Source organism: Vipera ursinii (genome assembly GCF_947247035.1).
Source record: "Vipera ursinii genome assembly, chromosome: 1".
In the NCBI taxonomy this organism is placed as follows: Eukaryota; Metazoa; Chordata; class Lepidosauria; order Squamata; family Viperidae; genus Vipera; species Vipera ursinii.
The window spans coordinates 185,366,215-185,391,364 of NC_139512.1; the positions used below are offsets into that span (position 1 = coordinate 185,366,215).

The 25,150-nt window shown below is 45.0% G+C and overlaps 1 protein-coding gene across 4 annotated transcripts in view; it reads left to right on the forward strand.

Moving 5' to 3' along the window:
* The window catches only part of HDAC4 (histone deacetylase 4), a 371,455-nt gene that overhangs the window by 49,318 nt on the left and 296,987 nt on the right, over positions 1-25,150 (forward strand). For all 4 annotated transcript variants that reach the window (XM_083350735.1, XM_083350737.1, XM_083350736.1 and 1 more), the window contains one exon: positions 6,064-6,135. In XM_083350735.1, the coding sequence (XP_083206861.1) occupies positions 6,064-6,135 (72 nt within the window). The remainder of the gene's footprint in view (positions 1-6,063; positions 6,136-25,150) is intronic.

Consider the following 25,150-nt stretch of genomic DNA (forward strand, 5'->3'; position numbering starts at 1 on the left):
TAACAAAAGAAACTGTCAAGGAAAAAGAAGAGGAATGGTGATGAAGAATCACTCATACATCTCAATGAAATATGTAAGAAATTGTCAGCACAAAGAACAGGAATAGTAGTGAATCTAAAGGACAAAATGGAGAATGTTAAACCAGTTTCAAGACAGAGTTAGAAAATATCAGCACTGATGACTTGAAGACAGATTATGTGTATTGTGTACTGAAGCCACTGTGCATATCAGAGCTGCCACTCTTTGCTTGCACTAATGCTTCGGTAGATGCCATTCTGCCATAAGCATGGCGGGAGGGACACTGTGGAAAGAAGGGGGAAACCAAAAGTGATCCTTGTGCCAAGACATCCTAAAGCTGTGGACCTGGGAAGGGAATGCAACTCCTATCCTTTTACCCAAATGTTGCAGGAACAGTTACTAAAACATCTTTGAATATGACTGGACAATGGGGAGATAATGGGGTGGAATGAAGAAGGGAAAATGAAGAAGGGAAATCTTTGCGCGCAAACTCTTAGACCTAGCTTTGCTACTATAACCACTTGGATTTTAGTAAAAGTAACCTTTTTGCTACAAATACAATCAAGAGTGTTTCTTTCCTAACAGACCAGGCTGGGGCAGGTCTGACATTAAGGCAGATCTGCATACCAATTTTTCTGGAGGTAATGACTACTGGGGAAATTATGCAAACATGTTTATCCTGGAAAAGGAAAAGGAAGAGATGGAAGATTCCAGGGTGAAGGGAGAACCAGAAACCCTGGGTGCTCAACAGGAGGAGCCTGGAGCAGCCAACTCCAGCTCAGCACTCCACACAGATCAAACAGTCCCAGCTCCCAACACAAAATCCAGCACCAGCAGGCTGTCAAGTTTCCAACGTATGGGCCTTTCAAGTAACTCAGAGGCATTGTTTACCTTAAAAGTCCTTTATTAGCCTAATACACCGGCAAATGCTTGCTTGAAGGAAGCTGGAATCTGAAATCTCCGCCCCTTGCACAATATATTAAAACACATTTCTCCACCTTTCTAATTTTGTCATTAATCATATTCTCCAATTAATTTAAAGAATCAGTTTCCCTTCTGTTAGAAAATCCGCCAAGGTCTTTTCTTCTTTAGTTAGAGAGATGGCCTTGAAGGTGCAATCCTACTTGCCCCCCCCTCCCAACCTTAAATTGAATCTCTTAAAGCAATACACGTTTAACATATGAAATGGCTACTTCTTCATCTTATGTCAAGCAATAACATTTGATGTTAGCACCGTTGACACAAGAGCTCAACCAGCTTCCACTCTATCAATATTGACTGTCCCAGTGGCACCTGTCGCTCCACCAGTACCAGAAGCAGCTACCTTTAGCACTGGTCACCTTTCCAGGTCAGGGAGGGTGCCAACCACCAGGATTGGCGGTGAACTACAATGAGAACCTGAAGCAACTGGCGTACTTCCTGGCTCAAGTGTAGCATTCCATGGATGAGTACAAGATGTACCTGCCAGGTGACTTGGCCAGAATATGCTGTGTTGCCTGGGCCTTGGAGAGCGAGGTGGCCAAATGATTTGTAACCCTACATAATGATGATGCTGAGGAGCTATACCACCAACAACTTCATATTGGCCCTAAGGCAGAGGTTCAAAGACATCCTGGTGATTTGGAAAGCAATGACTCAATAAATCAATCAGGCAAGGGAAGAGATCCATCGCAGCCTAGATCCAAGAGCTCCAGAACCTAGGCAGTTGACTAGTAGACTGGGCCCAGGCAATGCTCATCAAGTACTTTTGAGATGGATCAAACCGTGAGATCGTCTACATTTGTCTGTCATGAGGAGCATCTAGAACCTTCCACCAGTATACACTTCACAAGCATACTTGCTGGGAACAATGAAAACCTTACACCCCAGAGAGGAAGGATTCATCCCAAGGGAGAAAAGGGCCCCCCAGCCCTAAGCATTCTTTGTTTCCAATGTTTGCAATGTGGAAAAGATGGCCACTGAGCAGCCGATTGTTTTTCCCAGTGCCAAACAAGAGTCACCACCTGCGAAGCTCCCAAGAAGACTAAAGCAACCTGTAAATCCCAAGAGGGAGTGCTAAAAGGGGTTGAGATCATAGAGTTCATCCCATCATCAAGTGTAGATGAGAGAACTCCGATCGATGGCCTGAAGTTGGATCAAGATAGTGACAGTGGAGAAGAAGACCAGATGGTAAGTGGCTCCCTAATCCCAGTGATGATCAATGTAGAATTAATGGTGCCTTCCTTGGGGTACAGGGCATGATGACGGCTTTACTGGACTTCGGGTGCACCCATTGCCTAGTTAGCCCAAATGTAGTGGAGAGGATTTATTACTCACAATAAATGCCACTCCACTTGTTTTCCTGATATCATGTCTGGAGTAATCTTCCAACTGGAAAAAGCCATTGTCTAAATACTGCAACTCTCTAACACCAAGGAGATCAATTTCCAACCTGATCATCTCCCGTTTAACAATATCTAATTTACCCTGACTCATTTCTCTGACATTCCATGTGGCTATCTGATGTTTTTCTGTACAATGCAGGCATTTACTTATGCCATTGGCTGCCTCAGCAACTGGGATTCCTGTTGTCCTGTCTTTGGGCATCCCATCTGGCATGTTTGAGATCCTTTTCATAAAATTGTCTTGGGGTATTTTGTGGAGTGGTTTGCCAGGGATTTCTCCAATCCTGTAACTCACTTTTCTACATTAGAGATTAGACATCTAAGATCAACATACCTCATAGGAACTTCACATGTCCTCCTGATAAGAACACCTCAATTTATATATCTAATACATTTCACAATCAAAGCCTATTGTTACTATAAATACTCTAAAGAAGGCTCTACTGTAGCCGCCTTTTCGATTGCTGTACTGCACATACCATTGAAATAAACTCTGCCTCTGATCCATGCAACTTGCCCTGTGTGTTCTTTAAAATAACCCAGCCTCGATTTAAACCCAGGATTTTTTTCCCCAGCAAGTTTGAAACACAAAACCAACAATATTTGTTTACAAGAGACGTACATAAAATAAGACAATGGCAATATATTGAAAGAAAAAAATTAGGTCAAGAATATATACTGACTGGAAAAGAACAGAAAAAAATTGAATAATTAGCAGTATATACTGCAAATCTCCTGGGTGGTTTTAGAGTAATTAAAAAGTTAAATGATTCTAATCTTGAAAATAAAAGAAAACAGAATTTTGAACACTCGCATCCATATGCCCCAGAGACAAGAAATTTTTTAATATATTTTTCATTTCATCCGTAGATTATAAAACTGTTTTTATGTTACATAGATAGAGAGGAAGAAATACTTATTATAGGGGATATGAATGAAGTGATAGATTTGAAATTAGATAAATCTACTCAAGGTAAAAGAGGGGAAAACATCTAATAAAAATTTTGCTACTATATGAACATATGGGCTTTGACAGCTTGGAGACTAAAAATCTAGAATACAAGACTACCTATATTTTTCAGTCAGATACAAAATACATTCAAGAATTTATATTCTAGGTTCCAAAAACTGTTTTATAATCTATTGAGGAAGTGCAAATTTGTCCAGAGACATATGTAGATCATAATTCAATTTTAATCTAATAGTTTCAAGGAAAAAATCTATCTTTTAGATATATTTTATTGCACTGTATATTGAAAACTGCTTAGTGTATATTGAAAACTGCTTAGTGGTGGCCAGTGGCAACCTCGCGAGGAAAGTTTGCCTTCTCCCCCCACACCCCCAATCCATCCCCAAATACCCCCTTTGCAAGGAGACGAAGCTTCCAGTCTCTGATTTCTCCATCTGGGCAAAAAGCGTTTGGGTGCCTATGGGGTGCTTAGAAATGGAGCTACTGCCTCTTTTGGAGACAAAAAAATATAAGACTGCGTCTTATTTTTGGGAAAATAAGGTTGATGTGTTGATATTTTGATATTCAAACCACTATATGATTGGTGCCTAGTTATTTGAGATATTGCCCATCTGAAGATACTTGTTTGTCTGTTATGATCAACAGAAGAGGCTGTTTTAAAGATGTCTACAGGTTCTGAGCTTTGATAATTGGGTACATAAAATAATATCTTTCTTTGAAGCAGTGGAATATAGTCCTTGGGGTGATGAATTCAATCCTGCTTACCTTGCATTTTGCACAGGAATCAGTATCTTTTCTATTTGAGTTAGTTTTAATAGAATTTATTTATTAACCTTTATTTATTATTATTTATTAAGCATTAATCTTGTGAACTCTCAGGCTTCCTCCTTCCGTTATATATTCAAGATGGATAGTAGTTAATATTTTGTTGTTATGTATATGTAGGTGTGTGGGTCTATACATATGTTGTATATAGTATGTTTCAGGTTTGTGTCATGTATGTGTTTCACTTTGAGAGCGGGCAACTAAATTTCATTTTTGATGTGTGACAGTGACATTCAGGATGGTATTGTCTGCAAAGTTGTTCAAAATAATTTTGGCCACTGGAGGCAGAGTAACTAACAAGCACCTAGAAATAAATTTTTTAAAAATGCTTCTCTAGAATTAAAAATGCAGCGTTTTCACCAAAACACTGGAGCCCGTCGGTGGAGTTCAGGGCTGGCCGTACGGAGTCACCGGCTGATCGGTGGCCCCAGATGCGGCCTCCCAGGTGCATGGCATCACGCTGATCCGCAGGGAGCTCTCTGTGGACTGGAGCCCATTGGCGGAGGTCAGGCCCAGCCATACAGAGTCGCCAGCTGATCGGCGGTCCTAGATGTGGCCTCCCAGGTGCATGGTGTTGCTCCCATGCACTGGCCTTGCTGTGTTGACTCGCGGACTGGAGCCAGTCAGCAGAGGTCGGGGCCGGCTGTATGGAGTCACCAACAGTGGGGGGGAGGGAGTCAGGCTGGCGCGTTTTCCCCTCCACACTTGCATTCTGATGGCTTTGCCTGGTGCGCATCAGCAAAACAAATGGCCTTGATTCCCACCTGCTGCCGCGGGATGAGTCCTCATGGAGGGCGTGTGCCATCTGGCCGCTTTGCTTTCCCCTCCGTAAAGCTGGCCACCTCGGGAAGAGGAGAGGGGGGAAAGTCTCGAGCCCTGGGAGGCAACGTGAGGGCTGTGAGGGGTATCTCAAACTCGCAAGGGGCGAGAGGAAAAGAAGATGGAAGAGAGTGAGGCTGCAACAGAGAGAGAGAGAGAAGGGGGAAAAGAAGGACGGGGTGGTTGTGAGATTGGCGCTCAGGGCTGCAACGCGAGCGGTCTCAAACACCTACCTGCTAAGGGAGGGGATGGCTCTGTCCCCTTCAGGCTCGCACTTGCTTCTGAAGTAAGAAGAGGGGGGGAAGGACGACATGGATCCCAAACGAGAAGAATTCAAACCGGTTGCTGCACAATGAGTCCCTGGGAGGGTGGGGCCTTGCTCTGCGCCTGCGTTCTTCGCACGCCCTTGGTAGGGTTCCTGCAGGCCGTGCCAAGCAGCATGTTTTTCAGCAGTAAGTGAGCTGGGAAGAAGCGGAGCAGGGGGGAGGAAGGCGATGCCGCGTCCCACCAGCCAGGTGCTCACGTACCACCAGTGGTATGTGTACCACCAGTTGAAAAGCCCTGCTCTAGAATTCAAAAGACACACCAGCCACATAACTTAACATCTGCAATGATTCACTTAACAACTGTGGAAAGAAAGGTTGTAAAATGGGGCAAATGCCTTTAACAAATGTTTCACTTGGCAACAGAATTTTGGGCTCAGTTGTGGTTGTATGTCAAGGACTACCTTTACTACTATCTTTAATCAAAAAATTTCAGTATCATATATCATTCAGTATCAATTGTCAGTATCATACTTTTTCAGAAATGCAAATCATAAGTTGCAAATAAAACATACTATATAAAAGCTAAATTAAGCAAAATTAAAGATTAAAATACAATGCAAGAGATACATACAGTATACTTGACAATTAAACTTTTTGTTGAACTTAATGGCATAGTTGATTTTTCTTTCAGCTCTTTTAATTGTTCAGTCAGTTGATGCATCAGACCTCTAACTTTATCAAAATTGAACTGGATTAACACTAGTTGGATTTTTTTTTTCAGGTGGACTTTCTAGCAGAGATCAACCAGTAGAATTGCTAACCACATCCAGAGTAAATCATATTCCAAGTTCTGGTAAGAGGGAAAGCGCTGCAATTTTTTATTTGTTTGTTTGCTTGCTTGCTTGCCTGGAGTGAGTTAACAAAATTGGAAGAAAGTTGATTTTCTTTCACAATATTTTCACTGCAAATTCTAGTTTGTCTAGTTTTCCTTTATTTGTATGATCCTGTTTTTCAAAAGAAATAAATACATGAAATGGTAACTGCTTGGAAGAAGTAGATGTGACATAGGTGTCTTTAACTGGGTACTATAAAAACAGCAACATTCCTGTTTGTGTACCTGCCTACACATGTTTTGTTTGTTGCTCTTGAGTTAGGCTTAATAGTAGCTGATACAATTTTTTTAAAAAACTGTTCTGTGATTGAGATACTTGTTTCTTCAAGAAAATCCTCAAAATAAGTATCTAGTGATCAGCTTTGCAATAGCTTTCATTTATATTTCTTGCTGATTTTTGTCATACTTTATAATCAGTTTTATTTAAATGATAATCATAGTACATATATTCCATTTCTAGTAACTTTTGTAGTTAACATAGAACTTCATTGTAAAATATCTCATAACAATTAAAGGTGCTACATATGAAAGAATACTGTTTATTATACTTTATATCAAGAATATGTTGCAGGATGGAAGTTGTTGCCCGTAAAGCTGCCTTTTGCAATTGACAAAGAATTTGTCAATGCCAATGGTGTTCAAGTGATGCTCCAGATGTTTTGGGGGTGCACCCAAGGCACCTATTACTATTGGTACTATCCTTGCTTGCCTTTGCCACAGTCATTCTGTTTCTATTTGTAGGTCTTTGTATTTCGTTATCTTCTCCAGTTCTTTCTCTTCTATTCTGCTGTTTCCAGGTACTGCCATATCAACTATCCAGACTTTTTTGTCTTTCTTATCAGCAGTTGTTAAGTCCTGGGTGTTATGTGGCAGGTCCTGTCTGTTTGAATTCTAAAGTCCCAGCGCAATTTAGCTTCTTCATTTTCTATGACTTTCTCTATTTCATGCTCCCACCAGTTCTTGCTTGCAGGTAAATATTTCTTGCAGATCTTCCAGTGTACCATAGTTGCTATTTTGTTATGCCACTGCTTGTAATCAGTCTGTTTAATCTTCTTGCAGCCGCTTAACGTGTGTTCCACTGTTTCTTCAGTTTCTTTGCATAGGCGGCACTTGGGAAGTTTCGTGCGCACACGTGCTTGCCCCTTACTCACACAGCCTAATTTGAAACAGGCTGCGGCCTGGTAGTGGGCTGCAGCCCCAGCATTGGGAAACCATGACTGTTAAGAACAAAGTCCTAAATTTGTCATAAAATATATATGACAATGCAGGCTTTTAATGTTTGACTGACATCTCCATTAAACAGAGAAGATTTCATTCTGCCTCAAAGAGTACAGTTAGATAGATGCACACAAAACCTGATGGGTTTTTATCATTAAAGTGGCATGAGTCGTATTTGACACATTAGTCTGCAAATATAATGAATCAACTTATACTGATTACAACTCATTTATTTGAAACCATATGAGGTAGATTCTTTAAGAAAGAAAGATAGAGAAAGAAAGAGAAAGAAAGGAAAAGAAAGAAAGAACTCTTGTGGACTTCATACATAACAAAATCTGAGCCTAGAGTAGCTAGTGTTAGAGAAAATAACATAATAGATCACATCTAAAAACTGTAGATGCCTCATTACATATATTATGACATTTAGCTGAGAGAACAAGAATCTGAAATATTTCAATTAGCTGGCAAACTAGAATACCGTATTTTCCGGCATATAAGACAACTGGGCGTATAAGACGACCCCCTACATTTCCTGTTAAATTATAGGGTTTGGGCTATACTCGCTGTATAAGACTACCCCTCTTCCAACGCACACCAAATAAAAATTAAAAAACATCAGATTTGATTTTAATATGGTAATTTTAATTCAAATGCTTATGACATGCAGGTACTTAGTAGGAAAACTGTCACTTATAAACATAAGGCTGTTTGTCATCAAACATGTAAACATAAAACAGTGCAAGTGGATTAAACTTATAATAATAATAATAATAATAATAATAATAATAATAATAATAATAATAATAATAATAATAATTAGTTGGAAGGGACCTTGGAGGTCATCTAGTCCAACCCCCTGCTAAGGCAGGAAACCCTATACTATTTCAGACAAATGGCTGTCCAGTCTCTTCTTAAAAACTTCCAGTGTTGGAGCATTCACCACTTCTGGAGGCAGGTTGTTCACTGGTTAATTTATTTCTTTATTAATGGGATTTATATCCCGCCCTATCTCCCGGAGGACTCAGGGCGTCTAACAACAAAACATATAATAAGTACAGAAATTAAGATAAAAATAAAATTAAAATCATCTGTGCAATAAATTAAAATTAAAAACTAAAAATAAATTAAAAATTGTAAATATAATTAATTAAAATGCCTGTCAGTCCAGGTCAGCCTGGTGGAATAGGAGTGTTTTGAGGCCGCGGCGAAAGGATTGGAGATTTTGGGCCATCCGAGCTGATTCCATAGGACTGGCGCTCCCACAGAGAAGGCCCTCCCCCTGGGGGTCGCCAGCCGACATTGCCTAGCTGACGGTACCCTGAGGAGGCCTTCTCTGTGTGAGCGTACTGGGCGATGGGAATTCGTTCCCGGCAGCAGATGGTCCTGCAAGTATCCTGGGCCTAAGCCATGTAGGGCTTTAAAGGTGAGTACCAGCACCTTAAATCTCACCCGGAGGGCAACCGGTAGCCAATGCAGCTCACGCAGGAGGGGTGTAATATGGGAGTATCGGGGTGCTCCCATCACTACCCGTGCAGCTGCACTCTGCACCAGCTGAAGCCTCCGGGTGGTCTTCAAGGGCAGCCCCATGTAGAGAGCATTACAGTAGTCTAACTGTTCTAACTGTCAGGAAGTTTCTCCTTAGTTCTAGGTTGCTTCTCTCCTTGACTAGTTTTCATCCATTGCTTCTTGTCCTGCTTTCAGGTGCTTTGGAGAATAGCTTGGCTCCCTCTTCTTTGTGGGAGCCCCTGAGATATTGGATCACTGCTATCATGTCACCCCTCACCCTTCTCTTCGTTAAATTACACATACCCAATTCCAGCAACCGTTTCCTATTTTCCTAATTCACTTTTTCACTTTTCCTAATTCACTCTAAAGCTTTCCCTGCACAGAGCCTTAAGTAACCCCAGCTGCCTGCAATTAGTGCAGGTTCGCATTCCATCAGGCTCAAGGTTGACTCAGCCTTCCATCCTTCTAAGGTAGGTAAAATGAGGACTCAGATTGTTGGGAGCAATAAGCTGACTTTGTAATAATGCTGCTTGGGGTGTGTGTGAAAGCTCTAATAAGCAGGCATATACATAGAATGAAGGCTATTGCTAAGCACATTGATTTGTGCTTTAAATTGTAAGCCGCCCTGAGTCTTCGGAGAAGGGCGGGATATAAATGGGATTTTAAAAAAAAGACCAAATGGGAGATCCGCTCCAGGTTTTCCAGCCAGCCCGCCCAGTTCCTGAGTCAAATGTGTCCTTAGAGCTAAGCAGCTGCTCTGGCTGCAGCATTCCCCACCTGCCTTTCAAGTTGGGATAGAGCAGACAGCTGCTCTTCAATATTAGAAGGAAAGACGCCCAGACCCCAGCCTGTAAAAAATCACAAACTGCAGCTTCTTCTCCAATTGGTCCCGCTTTCCCTGTGCAGACTAAATGGAAGATCCGCTCCAGGTTTTCCAGCCAGCCCTGTCCCTAAAGTTTCAGCACCCGGCGTATAAGACGACCCCTGACTTTTGAGAAGATTTTCATGGGTTAAAAAGTCGTCTTATACGCCGGAAACTACGGTAAATAATAATTTATATGCCTCCCATTGTGTGGTATCAGAAAAAAATGAATTGATGGAAACTATTTCTTACTTACTTAAATAATAATCCTGAGTCCTTGGACAGTTAATACAATCATTTCCATTTATTACAAAAAAAAGAAAAGAAAGTAAGATCTGTGCAATTCTTGACCCCTAAGTAACTTGCTTGAGACTTTTTAATTGACACAGACAAGTAATGGGTCTTTTTTTGCATTCTCAAATAGTTTAGCTATCAATACATAGTGTACATTAAAACTCAGATTTGTATTATTATTTTTTCTTTCAAAAATAGTCTTGAATATTAATGAAAGGGTATTTATGTTTGTTAGGTTGTCAAGGTCTTAAGCAAGACTAAGGTCCCTTAATTTTATTAAGTATCTATTTTTTAATCTACCTGTGATTTATTTATTTGATTTGATTTGATTTGATTTGATTTGATTTGATTTGTATGCCGCCCTTCTCCCTAAGGACTCAGGGCGGTGAACAGTGACATAAATATCAAAATGCACAAATACAGAAATTGAAAACAAATTAAACCCTAATGCCCAAATGCAGAAGATAAGTTACATTAAAACAATAATTAAAACAAAACCCGTCAGACCAGACCGGATTGCTCAAACAGATAGGTTTTTAGGTCGCGTCGGAAGGAGCGAAGGTCGGGAGCCATCCGGAGCTCAACCGGTAAACGGTTCCATAGGTCAGGCACGCCCACAGAGAACGCCCTCCCCCTGGGAGCCATCAGACAGCATTCTCTGAACGGCGGCACCTGTTGTGATTCAGGGTCAGCCTGTGGGTTCGGCAGTTGGATCGGACGACTCAGAGGAGGAGGAGGGGGGTGTTGAAGACCTTGCTGAGGGGGTTGAAGATCTTGCTGATGAGAGCCCTCAGCCAGGCCCACTTGGTCACCACGGAGACCCAGCTGAGAGAGCCTGGCAGCGTGGATGTAGATGACCCACAGCTGGCCCTGTTCAAGGACGCCCGACGCAGGAGGCAGTCAATTAGGAGTAAACAGAGGAAGGCAATGGGGCTCCTCGGAAGGAGGCAGAGAGAAGCCACGCCCTGAACTCTATATAAGGGGAATGTGTGGGAGGGCTGGTTTGCTGAAGGCAACCGCTTGGATAGTTCCTGTTTCTTAAAGCTCCTGTTTCTTGGTTCGTGTCTTGTTTGTTTTTGTAGCTATAAATTTGGCAGGCGTAATTCCAGCCTCTTGCCTTCTTGTAAAAGGGGTTGTCCCTGCCTTTTCTGCAGGGCTGGTAGCAGGCTGGTACAGAACAGCACCCTTAGGAGACCCTCTCTGTGGGAGCGCACTGGGCGGAGGGAAGTTGACGCCGGCAGCAGGTGATTCCTAAGGGCTTTGAAAACCATTACCAGCACCTTGAATCTCACCCAGAGGACAACTGGGAGCCAATGCAGCTCACAGAGCAGAGGTGTAACATGGGAGTATCGGGAGACTCCCAACACAACTCTCGCGGCTGCATTCTGTACCAGTTGGAGCCTCCGAGTGGTCCTCAAGGGCAGCCCCATGTAGACAGCATTGCAGTAGTCTAAACGAGAGGTCACGAGCGCATGAGTGACCGTACGCAGGGCATCCCGGTCTAGATAGGGCTGTAATTGGCGCACCAGGCGAACCTGGGCAAAGGCTCCCCTAGTCACAGCTATTATGTGGTCTTCCAAGGAAAGCTGTGAATCTAGGAGGACTCCCAAGTTGCGAGCCCTATCTACGGGGGGTAATAACTCACCCCCCCCATAGAAAGAGATGGAATGTTCTGAATGCCGGTACGTACAGCCACTCAGTCTTGTCAGGGTTGAGTTGAAGCCTGTTCCTCCCCATCCAGACCCGAACTGCTTCCAGGCAACGAGACATCACATCGAGGGCATCACTGAGGTGGTTTGGGTATGGATAGTTTGTTTAAAATATGGGGCATATAAATATGGAGATATGAATTTAGAGTTATTGAGTAAGTAAAAACCTTTAAGTATGTGAAGTTATACTTTCAGTTACTGCTGTTCTGATCTATTTGTACTATTCAATTTACTCTATTTGTGAAGCTGGACAGGGATTAAGATAATTTTAAATGGTCCAAATTCTTTCCACAATTAACAGATGAATTATCCTTTGAGGTGGCCAATGGAATTTTCTCCCTCTGATATTTTCTTTCAAAGAATGCAGAATCTAGATAACCACGAAATAGATTGTCTGGAAAAAATAACATATGAGAAAAAACACATTCCTCTGAAGATGCTTTTTTAAGAAGAAAGAATGATAATTGGCCACCTTCACATTATTAAATGAGGGTATAATAGACAGGATCTGAAGAATCCCCTCACTGATCAATATTTTGAAAGTGTCCCCAAGCAAACTGCACCTCTCAGTTCATTCGGTCAGTTCCGGATCAGCCAAGCACTAGGTGGCAAGCCCCTCATGGGAGAAGCAGGATCATTCCCAGATGGCTTGTTTCTTTTAGCTGTGATGGGTTTTAAAAATTCCTATGTTCAAAATATTCATAACTTGAAGTGACCGTTTAAAGTATTTTGAACTCAGAAAAAAATTCCACATTCCAAAGTTTTATCCTAATATCCATATTGTTTGGAGGGTTTCCAATTCTACATTTTTCTGCCGAAATCATAGAAACCTAGAGAAATTCCATTGGTGCTGCTTTTGGACACTTTGAAAGGACAAAGAGCATGGATAGAAGTCAATTAGGCATTTGTTCAGTGATTAATAATGATTTTGGATATGAATAACAGGTCCTTGGTCATCAGGGCAACTATGTAGTCCTGAGCCACCCATGACTGGATAGCATCATTATGGAGATTGAAAATCCCTAAAACAAAACCTTTTGACATTCCATTGCCACATTAGAAATTTAGCTTGATGCTCCAACTAGATGTAAGTTCTCACATTATTAATGAAAAGTAAATATTTATTTTATTTTATTTTAATTCCATTTATATCCCGCCCTTCTCCGAAGACTCAGGGCGGCTTACAAGCTTAGCAGTAGCCTTCATTCTATGTATATGCCTGCTTATTAGGGCTTTCACACACACACACCAGCGGCATTATTACAAAGTCAGCTTATTGCCCCCAACAATCTGGGTCCTCATTTTACCTACCTTGGAAGGATGGAAGGCTGAGTCAACCTTGAGCCTGGTGGGATGCGAACCTGCACTAATTGCAGGCAGCTGGTGTTACTTAAGGAGGCATTAGCCCACTGCTCCACCAAGGCTCATTATTAGTTTTATACGTTCCTGGATTTCTTATGATCCTGCCTAAATGATTTCATGGTCCAATAGGAGAAGAACAAGCACAGCTGGAGGGTGGAGTTAAATGCATTATCAGTTTAGAGTCCGTGCATTGCCACAAGAGATCCAAATCCAAACCCAATTCCATTGACCCTTATCTAGTGCCAATTGTGGTGACAGTTGACTAGATTCTTGAGTATACAGGGAGTGCAGAATTATTAGGCAAATGAGTATTGTGACCACATCATCCTCTTTATGCATGTTGTCTTACTCCAAGCTGTATAGGCTCGAAAGCCTACTACCAATTAAGCATATTAGGTGATGTGCATCTCTGTAATGAGAAGGGGTGTGGTCTAATGACATCAACACCCTGTATCAGGTGTGCATAATTATTAGGCAACTTCCTTTCCTTTGGCAAAATGGGTCAAAAGAAGGACTTGACAGGCTCAGAAAAGTCAAAAATAGTGAGATATCTTGCAGAGGGATGCAGCACTCTTAAAATTGCAAAGCTTCTGAAGCGTGATCATCGAACAATCAAGCGTTTCATTCAAAATAGTCAACAGGGTCGCAAGAAGCGTGTGGAGAAACCAAGGCGCAAAATAACTGCCCATGAACTGAGAAAAGTCAAGCGTGCAGCTGCCAAGATGCCACTTGCCACCAGTTTGGCCATATTTCAGAGCTGCAACATCACTGGAGTGCCCAAAAGCACAAGGTGTGCAATACTCAGAGACATGGCCAAGGTAAGAAAGGCTGAAAGATGACCACCACTGAACAAGACACACAAGCTGAAACGTCAAGACTGGGCCAAGAAATATCTCAAGACTGATTTTTCTAAGGTTTTATGGACTGATGAAATGAGAGTGAGTCTTGATGGGCCAGATGGATGGGCCCCTGGCTGGATTGGTAAAGGGCAGAGAGCTCCAGTCCGACTCAGACGCCAGCAAGGTGGAGGTGGAGTACTGGTTTGGGCTGGTATCATCAAAGATGAGCTTGTGGGGCCTTTTCGGGTTGAGGATGGAGTCAAGCTCAACTCCCAGTCCTACTGCCAGTTTCTGGAAGACACCTTCTTCAAGCAGTGGTACAGGAAGAAGTCTGCATCCTTCAAGAAAAACATGATTTTCATGCAGGACAATGCTCCATCACACGCGTCCAAGTACTCCACAGCGTGGCTGGCAAGAAAGGGTATAAAAGAAGGAAATCTAATGACATGGCCTCCTTGTTCACCTGATCTGAACCCCATTGAGAACCTGTGGTCCATCATCAAATGTGAGATTTACAAGGAGGGAAAACAGTACACCTCTCTGAACAGTGTCTGGGAGGCTGTGGTTGCTGCTGCACGCAATGTTGATGGTGAACAGATCAAAACACTGACAGAATCCATGGATGGCAGGCTTTTGAGTGTCCTTGCAAAGAAAGGTGGCTATATTGGTCACTGATTTGTTTTTGTTATGTTTTTGAATGTCAGAAATGTATATTTGTGAATGTTGAGATGTTATATTGGTTTCACTGGTAAAAATAAATAATTGAAATGGGTATATATTTGTTTTTTGTTAAGTTGCCTAATAATTATGCACAGTAATAGTCACCTGCACACACAGATATCCCCCTAAAATAGCTATAACTAAAAACAAACTAAAAACTACTTCCAAAAATATTCAGCTTTGATATTAATGAGTTTTTTGGGTTCATTGAGTACATGGTTGTTGTTCAATAATAAAATTAATCCTCAAAAATACAACTTGCCTAATAATTCTGCACTCCCTGTAGATTTGAATAAATCTTATATGGTGCAACTTTACAAATGGTCCTGATTCTTTGCAATTAACATTAAATGTCCCCACTCTGGCTGATGATCCCAACAGTGCAAGCACACCTGAGACATTTCAATCACTAATGCCAGATTTTGTTAGGAAATGCATTCCAGCAGTCAGCTTTGATTAAATTGGCGCGAAAGCAGTATATTCAAAGCATAGCAACTCGCTTTCCCCCATGCCCATGCAGGTCACACTACCCAATTAAACTGCAGACAATTATTATGAGAAAGAACCTTCAGTTTCCAAAACAATCTCCACAGCTGTAGATACAACACACATTCCATTCCAATCCCATCTTAACACACATACAATCCCCGCCCTTATCTACACGTCATAAACTCACATTATCCAATTAGTTTTACATATGAGGTTTCACTTCCCATTCTGTATGCAGGGTTTTGAAATCTTATCACAACTTCCAGGTGATTACTCCCTCCCAAATGAAGCAATTAAAATAACAGGCTGTCTCTTATATTGTCCGTGCAAAAACATGTCAATGTTTGCAGCATTGACATCCGCCCCCCCTACAAAAGAACAGATCCTGTAATGTAAACAAACACATGTTAGGAGCTGGCTTTTGGTTTCTTGGGGTGTTTCTCATAAATTTTTTTGATAGGTCTGTCAGCTTTCATAGCGCTAGATTTCACCCAAAAGGCTTCAGACAATGGGTATCCCTTCCATTATACTAGGTCAGGGGTGTCAAACTCAATTTTATTGAGGGCCGCATCAGCATTGCGGTTGCCCTCAGGGGGCCGGGTGGGTGTGGCCTGGGTGGGTGTGGCCTACTGGGTAGGCGTGGCTAGAGTGGGTGTGACCTACTGGGTGGGCATGGCCAGCTCTACATCGTTGGCATCAAGGGTGCCTATGGGGGCCTGGGCAGGAGTGGGACAGATCTGAGGGTCTCTGGCAGAAGGAGGGTCTCTGGGCCAGGGCCAAGGCAGAGGGGGCCGTTCTCTCACTGTTTCCAGGATGGCTTCGCGGGCCGCATGAAACCACTTTGCGGGCCGGATCCGGCCCCCGGGCCTTGTGTTTGACATGTCTGTACTAGGTACTGCAATTTTCCCTTAAAGATTCTAGAGTCAAGAATATGTTTCACTTCGTAATGGTTCTGACCCGCTACTATGAGGGATCCAGGTGCTTTCTTAGGGGGAAGTCTTAAAGTGGAGGCTCGAAAAGGTTTCAGTAAGCTACAATGGAACACTGGGTGAATTTTTCCCAAAAGTCTGGGTAGTTTCAATTTTACTGTGAACAGCTTGATGATTTTCAAAATGGAAAAAGGCCCCAAGAATTTCGGTCCCAATTTCTTGCTGGGTAATATGAGATGTAAATATTTAGTTGACAAATAAAACTTCTCCCCCACTTGGAATGTTCTTTGGGGAGCCCTCTTTTTATCAGCCTGTTTTTTTATAAGTATCAGAAGTCTTTTTTAGTGCTGTTTTCATGTTTCTCCAAACCTCTTCCCACCCCCTCACGCATTGATCAAGTGTCTGGGAAGCAGAGGGCAACTGAGGATAGTCAGGCATCAGGCTGAACTCTTTTCCTGTGGCTACTCTTGAAGGCATGTAGCCAGTGCTGCTGTGTACAAAATTATTGTAGGCCACCTCGCTGAAGGGGAGGAGGTCAGTCCAGTTTGTCTGTTGGTAGGATGTCAAGATTCTGACGTATGGGCTTTTCAAGTGACTCTGAGGTATTGTTTACCTTAAAAGTCCTTTATTTAGCCTAATACACTGGCAAATGCTTGCTCGAAGGAAGCTGGAATCTGAAATCTCCGCCCTTTGCGCAATATATTAAAACACAATTCTCCACCTTTCTAATTTTGTCATTAATCATATTCTCCAATTAATTTAAAGAAACAGTTTCCTTTTCATTAGAAAACCCGCCAAGTTCTTATCTTCTTTAATTTCAGATGGCCTTGAGGTACAATCCTCCATCTTCCCCTCTTCCAATCTTAATCCAATCTTTTAAAGCAATACACAAGTTTAACATATGAAATGGCTACTTCTTCATCTTATGTCAAGCAATAACATTTGATGTTGGCAGCATTGACATAGGAAACATAGCATCTGAAGTATTGTTCCACCATTTTGTTAGCGGATTCTGCAGCCCCATTGGTAGCTGGATGAAAAATATGATAAGCCTTGAGATGATCCAATTAATTTAAGGAAATTGCTCCAAAATTTCGTTGTGAACTGTACTCCTCTATCTGAAATTATTCACTTAGGGGCACCATGCAGTCGGTAGATACGTTTCAGGAACAATTTAGTCAATTGTTGTGCAGATAGGAGTCCTTACAGGCGATAAAGTGAGCCGGCTTCGAAAACAGATCTATCACAGTCCAGATGACAGTATTTTCTCTACTGTTGGGTAGGTCTACAATAAAGTCCATAGCTATTTCTTCCCATGGTTGAGAAGGGTCTGCCACCATCTGCCCAGGGGTTTTCCCTGGAATTCTTTTCATGGTGGCACATATGGTACAACTCTTGACATAGTTTTCTACATCTTGTTTTAGCCCCAGCCACCAAAATTGCCGGCGGATGAGGTGTAGAGTTTTTAAATATCCGAAGTGTCCAGCCTGTTTTACATCATGGCTGTGTCTGTGAGTATTGAGACGGAGGGTTTCCGGTAGATAAAGTTTTCTCCCCATGTATGCCAAACCATCCCTGCATGTAAGGGAGGTTTGATTACCTTTGAACCATTGATCGGTAAGGAGTTCTCGTTTTGTCTTCTTCACTCCCACGTCATCAGGATTAGGGGTTCTGCAAGGCATGAGTTGTGCAGCAGGTTGTGAACTGGGGATAATTGCCTTGTAGACCTCTTCATATTCACTTTTGTACTGTGGCAGTCAGGATCAGCTAGGAAGTTTTTTCTTCCCAGTATGTACTTTAAAGTAAAGTTAAAATGGTTAAAGTACTGTGCCCATCACACTTGCTTTGGGGACAATTTGCAGGGAGTTTTTAGTGCCTCTAAATTTTTGGGATCTGTCCACACTTCAAAAGGCACTTTTCTCCCTTCTAAATAGTGTTGCCAGTTTAATAGCCCCCAGACTGTCCACCTCCTTTCGCCTTCCGTGAATTTCTTAGAGGTGTAGGCACAAGGCTGTAGGACTAAAATCTCCTGTAACATCTGTTTAATCAGTGGGGAGATCGGGCCCTATGGGGAATCTCACAGTTCTCTATGTGTGATGGAACCGGTTGCGCGGCGGTGACGGCCCGTTTGCAGAGCCGACATTAATCTGGCACCCAGTCAAACGGTCGCCTCCTTATTGTGTTGCCATCTTTCAACCACCCGCATAAAATTTTCTGGCAAAGCTTCCGTAATCTTAGAAATACAGGGAGAAAGAAAAGCAACACAGAGCGTGAGCTTTTTGTTTTTTCTTTACGAGAAAAGATCCTGTTGTTAAAGTGCTCTTTTCTCCACGACATAAAAGCCCAAACATTACAAACTGGCAGCCCTCCTCCATTGCATCAGCTCTCCACACAGCCTAGTATTGTGCTGATTTAATTTAAAAAGTCCCGGAGAGTTCCGAGGAACTTGCTCCCCAATTCGACGTTTTCCCATTTCGATAAAATGGCAGAACCCCACCCCTCTTCTTGGTGCCATACTTACAGAATCGATGGCGGGGTTGGGCGGGGGGTGGGAACGGACAGAGACGACCATTCAACCCGCGCGGAGAGCCCATCAAGCAGCGCTCTGAGGGAACAGGGGAGTGGGACGAGACCAGGCTTTTGCCCTTGGGCTGAAGGCGAGGCGCTCGCCTCTAGTTGCAGACCTGGCAATTGGGGGATAGCCAGAAGTTGCGCGGAGAGGGGGAAACTGGGCCCGCTACGAGTCGCTTCAAGGGAGTTGCGGCACTTTGGGGAAAGGCAACTTTTTCCCCCCGCAAACGAAAAGCGCCGCGCGCCTGAGTCTCAGAGCACGCCTGAAGGGGAAGTGAGAATCCAGGCGACGGAGAGGCCGAGTGTGTGTGTGTGTGTGTGTGTGTGTGTGTGTTCATTTTCCCCATTTCTCACAAACAGGTCGCAAGGGTTTTTGCCCTCGTTGCTTGTGGACGCGCAGGACAAGTCCTCCGTCCCATCCACGCTCAAAAAAAAAAGTTCCTCCTTAGCCGAGCGCCTCGGGAAACAGCATCGGCGGCAAAGATGGGCAAAGACGAGAGACGTTTCCCCTCATGTGAAACGCCTAGTCTAGTGTTATACTGTGTTCCTTTCGGGCGGCGAGGTGTGGGGGGTGGAAGGAGGGGAAGGGGAATCCATTTTATTTTATTTTAAAGGAAATGTAAGCTTGTCATCAATATCAGGTTTGGAGAGCTGCCTCTCCAAACGACCAGCGTCGCCGTCCCCAAACAACGCAGTTCCTTGGAGTGATGCGGACAAGTGGGAAAGAAAGCCTGGCGGCCGGACCGCGCTCCCGCCCCGCCACCCCAAGGGCTCGCGCGCGTTACCTAATGGCTCACGCGCGGCCTCTCACGAGGTTGCCGCCCCTCGCGAGCCCGCTGGCTGGCTGGCGCTGGCTCCGTCTCTCTTCCTTCCTCCCTCCCTCCCTCCCTCCCTCCGTCCCTCCCTCCCTTGGTCTCCCCGTCCCCCTTTTGTGGCTCAGCCCCACGTCACCAGGAGACCAAATGGGGACATCATGGCGGAGCGGAGGAGGTACCGGATCCAGGTACCGGGCTGGCTTATCTCCTCCCTCTTTTCGCAACCGCTCCGCTCTCCCCCACCCAGTCACCCTTTCCTCCCTCCCCCCCTCTGCCTCCTCTGAGGCCACCGCCAGTCAGCATCTCTCCTGCCATTTCTGCGGCTTTTCCGTCGCCCCCGCCGCCGCTCCCCCTTCCCCGCGGGGCCGACCGCATCCAGCGCCTTCTTCCTCTGGAGGGGAAATCGTGGCCCCTCCAGTTCCCGCTTCTCTGGGCAGAGCGCCGCCTTGAAGGTTTGGAGAGCTGCGTGCGCACCTCTCCAAACATTTGGAGAGCTGTGCGCACACCTCTCCAAAGGTTTGGAGAGCTGCGCGCGCACCTCCACCTGTTCGGAGAGGTGTGCGCGCTCCAGGCGACTGGGAGCCGCAGGAGATGGCTCAAAGAGCCGCATGCGGCTCCGGAGCCGCGGGTTGCCGACCCGTGGACTAGCACTTTCAGGTCTAATTGTGCCCCTGACTTAGGGATTATGAGGTTAGCAGGCAATAAAAAGAGTAGGATGCATCGACTCACCATTGGGTTGTTCTCCTGTTCATCGTTGCTGTTGAAAGAGGGTAGAACTGGGGTGGATCCAGTCTGAGTTCCGTCATCCTCCAGTGTGGGGGATGTGACCTAGACAACAGGTTCCTGTGTCATCTGGTTGGATTTCTCTCCCATTATCCGCTGTGCAGGTTTCTTTTGTGATTCAGGGTCAGCCTGTGGGTTCGGCAGTTGGGTCGGACGACGACTCAGAGGAGGAGGGAGTGTTGAAGATCTTGCTGATGATAGCCCTCAGGCAGGCCCCTCTCACTTGGTCACCATGGAGACCCAGCTGTGTGAGCCTGACAGTGTGGATGAAGATGACTCACAGCTGGCCCTGTTCAAGGACGCCCGACGCTGGAGGCAGTCAAGTAGGAGCAAACAGAGGAAGGCTGTGGGGCTTCTCGGAAGGAGGCAAAGAGAGGCCACGCCCTGAACTCTTTATAAAGGGAATATTTGGGGAGGGCTGGTTTGCTGAAAGCAACTGCTCAGATAGTGTTTCAAAGCTCCTGTATCTTGGTACGTGTCTTGTTTGTTTTTGTAATAAATTTGGCAGACGTATTCCAGCCTCTTGCCGTTTATAAAGGGGTTGCCTTTTCTGCAAGGCTGGTAGCAGGCTGGTACAGAACAGTTTTTTTCTCACTGCTGGTCCTGATCTGTTCTGCTGTTGGGGGAAGGGGACTGGGCGTTTTGCTGCTTGATGTTCCTGCTGTCCGCATCGGAAACTCTTAATAGCCAGGTCTACAGGTGGCTTGGGTCTTTAAGCCCTCAAACTAGTTGGAGATCTTCGTGGGGGTGAGTGCCATTCAGGTTGTTCTGACCTTGGCTTGGGTTCAGGTAGGAGAGGCTTCTTATAGTGGGCGAGCTGAACATCTAATTTCACCGCTGCCTGATACTATTCATGCAGTTGGTCAGGCACTGCTCGGTAGATACATGCCAGAGAAAGGTAGTCATCTAACCCAGGGCTTTCCAATCTTTTCACCCATTGTATCACTTTTAGGATATGCCAACATCTGAGTACCACCAGTCGCCTAGCAAGGTGTTAAAAACTTGATGACCAAAAAAACAAAAGGAAAAAAGTGATGAAGTACAGGTAGTCCTCAACTTACAGCAGTTCACTTAGTGACTGTTCAAAGTTATAATGGCTCTGAAAAAAGTGCCCCCCAAGCCACAGCTGAGGAAGACACCTGCCTGCCTGCCCGGGGGCACTTTTCCTCCTGTTCAAGGTTTTCATTGTTGTGAGCATTTCTGTTGAGGATTGGCAGTGGGGGTGGGGTGGGAGGCATTTGATTTTTATTTCCCTCCCCCCCATCTTCTGGGTGATTGCAGCAGGTTTTGCTCACTTTACAATGACCCTGGGACATTGTGATTGTCATAAAAATGAATCAGTTGCCAAGCATCTGAATGTAAATCACAAGACCCTGGAGATGTTGCAACATTCCAGCGGATTGGTGCTTCTTCTGGGCTCAGAAGTGCCAGGATCAGCGCCGAGCTCCAGCTGGAGCCTGGCACTGATCGAGGCGCTTCCACTGAGCCCTGACAGCCCCGAAAAAGCACAGATCCTGGCGCTTTCGCTGAGCCCTGACAGCCCTGCAACTCCAGCCATCTCTCGCTCAGGCTTGTGCGGTGCTGCCACCGGTTCAGCTCATTCCCCTCCCACGCTACCACTTTTACAGGATGGTCACATACCACCTGCCAGGTTCCAATGTACAGATGGTACCCTTACCACTGGTTGAAAAGCCCTGATCTAACCCTTCTCTAAAAAGATGAATTATGGATTGCTCAGGCCATCTCTCTATCCGACCGGCCAGCTTTCGAAACTCCTGCATGTACTGCAGGGCAGGCCGGCCAGCTTGTTTTATCTTGTGAATTTGCTCTTCCGCTTTAAGGGCAATGGATGGGTCCTCAAATCTTTCCCTCAGCCCTAGGAGGAAAAGGTGGGGGTCCTCCAAGTCAGGGGCTTGCTTGTTATATAAATTGTTCAACCATTTGGATGCTTCTCCCTCTAGGCTGGACGCAATCACATCGACCATAGCAGCTGGGTCTAGGTAGAGATGGGCCCAGCTATTCAAATACGTTGTTGAGGAAGAAAAACAGTTTCTCTGGATCCCCATCGAAGGTTGCTCTGAAGAGTGGGTTCATCATTGGTTGCTGGGGTCCCCATTGCTGCTGGCCCCACCCTGGTTGTTGGTTAAATGGTTGCTGGCCCCCCACTGCTGTTGTTCTGTCTCCAGTCATTGCTGGCCCCACTCTGGTTGCTGATTTAATGGCTGCCAGTGCTCCCACTGCTTCTGGCCCCACTGGCCCTGCTGTATGTTCAGGGGTTGCATGTTTGGGTCCTGCTGCTGCCACCCTTGCTGTTGTCCTCCCACCACCTCCTGATCTCCAGGCTTCTGCACCATCCCCAGCTGTTAGAAGGCTTCTATTAGCTGGGGCAAGCTCAGAGGTTGTTGGCCTTTCACTTGTGGGGGCTTCCGAACCTCCCATTGCTGCCGAAGCCCCAGACTGGGGTCCTCTGTCTCTATGGGTCTGGAGGGCTTGGCAGGAGACTCCTGAGTCTGGCAGGCAGTCTGGTCTGCAGACAGGATCTTCCACTCACCCAGATTCTCAGTGGTTGAGGGTCTGACATCTCCTCCCCATTCTGCTTCTGGGGCCTTTTGCCGCACAGTCTGGCCTCCATATTCTCTACTGGAGTGGTTCCAGCTTGACGACGAGATAAGCTCAGTTATCTGCTGAGGTTTGGAGATCGGCCCAAATTCATCTTCCCATAGAAAACTATTTATTATTTCCTCTTCAGAAGTTTCACCAGCAATCAGGCCTTCCCTCTCCATCTTGAGGATTCTTCCCTGAATCTTTGCCAGCTTATCTCTCTTACCGGAGACAGCGGCAGGGATTTAGGACCCCCGTTTGAAAGAAAGGAGATTCTGGCATGATGTCATTGTTCCGATGAATGAGACAAATCAAACAAATTGCAGGCATATTATTTATCTAAAAAGTCTTAGTAATGAAACGAAACATCGGCACTCATGGAGGGATGCCAGAATCTGAAATCTCCTCCCCCCAAACCCATTTTAACACACATACAATCCCCGCCCTTATCTACACGTCATAAACTCACATTATCCAATTAGTTTTACATATGAGGTTTCACTTCCCATTTTGTATGCGGGGGTTTTGAAATCTTATCACAACTTCCAGGTGATTCCTCCCTCCCAAATGAAGCAATTAAAATAACAGGCTGTCTCTTATATTGTCAATGCAAAAACATGTCAATATTTGCAGCATTAGCAGCTTAGCGTCCAATAGCTTTTTCAGCACCTGTTGCATGAGTTTCACGTGTTCCCCATGGTCTCAGTGTAAATGAGGATGTCATCCAGGTACACTAAAAGGAAGGAAGTCTTCCACTTATCACCTTTCTTAATTCTCACACGATAGGACACTTCCCTCAGGTCTAATTTCCTGAATATTTTCCCTTTGACCAAATGCCCTAGCATGTCCTTCATGGGAGGGAGGGGTACATATTCTCCATGCACACTCCGTTAGTCCCATGGAACTAATGCACAATCTCAGCGACCCATCTTTCTTTTCTTTAAAGAGCACTGGTGCCATTACTCGAAATTTCGCCCCCTGAATAAACCCTCACACTAAGTTCTTATCAATGTAGTCCCTCAGCTCCTTCATCTCCTTCGGAGTCATGGAATACATTTTTGGTTTGGGAAGTTTTGCCCCGGGCAGGATCTCAATAGCACAGTCTGTGGGGCAATGAGGGGACAGAACATTGCACTCTTTCTTGCTGAATGCCTCCATGAGGTCTTGGTACTCCCTTGGGACGGATTGCTGCTCCTCCCCCTCCTGTGATGTTTTCTTCGTCTCCCCTTCCTTCTCAGGCTGCTCTTTTCTCTTGCCAGGAGGGTTCATGGCGTGCTTCCTCATAATTATTCATTTTGAGGCTTTCTTCCAATAGATCCAGGGCCGAGTAGTCTGTTAGTGGTCCCCCAATTCTAGCTGCACCATCTCCATCAGATAGGAAGTGGCTTTGCCTCCTATCAACGTGCTATCAACCTGCTTGAATTTCACAGGTTTTTGAATTTCCTCACATGTAATGCTAGCCTCTGCACTGTGGCTTGACTAATTAAACAACAGGAGCAGCCTGAGTCTATGAGGGCCTTTACCATCCCTCTCAACCCCTTTGCCGGATGCCTTGAGGTCTATCCTAACTTCAAGGTGGTTGACAGGTCCACTCACCATCGGTTTGTCCTCTCCCTTGCTCTCACTGCCATAGAGAATCATCGGCGGCTCTTTGGTTGGAGTTCCATCCCCATCGCTCTCTTGGGGAACCTCAATGACCTGGGCTGCTGCTCGTGATTTCTCCTTCCCGTTCTTCGGTGGCCTCTCAGGTTCCGGAGAGACAGGGGCAGCAGGACATGCTCTAGGCATTGGTGCGGCACATACCATTGCCCAATGGCCCTCCTGGCTGCAGCAGAAGCACAGGATGGGGGTGTGACTCGAAGCTTCAGCAGAGGAATGGGACACCATCGTTAGCTGCTTACCTCCTAACATGCACTTTTTTTAGTCCCTCTTTGGCTGCGTCTCGAACCCTTCAGAGCTTTTGCATACTGTGAGGTCTAGCTCCATAGTGGTCACCAGCTGGTATCAATCATTGAGCCGGTCCAGGATCCCTCGGGCAAGGCACAAGTGGAACAGGTCACGACCCAGCCCTTCTTGGAAGTACTGGGTCAGGAGTCCTTCCGGCCAGTTTCTCAGTCTCTCCGCAATCCTCCTGAACTCTCTGATGTACTTCGCTACAGGTCTGCTCACCTGTCTAGCAGTTTGGACCTCAGCCTCGGCACGTTGGGGTTGCGTGGGGTTGCTGAACTGGGCTCTGAGCTCTCCCAGGAATGCAGCCAGGTCCCCCAGCTTGGGA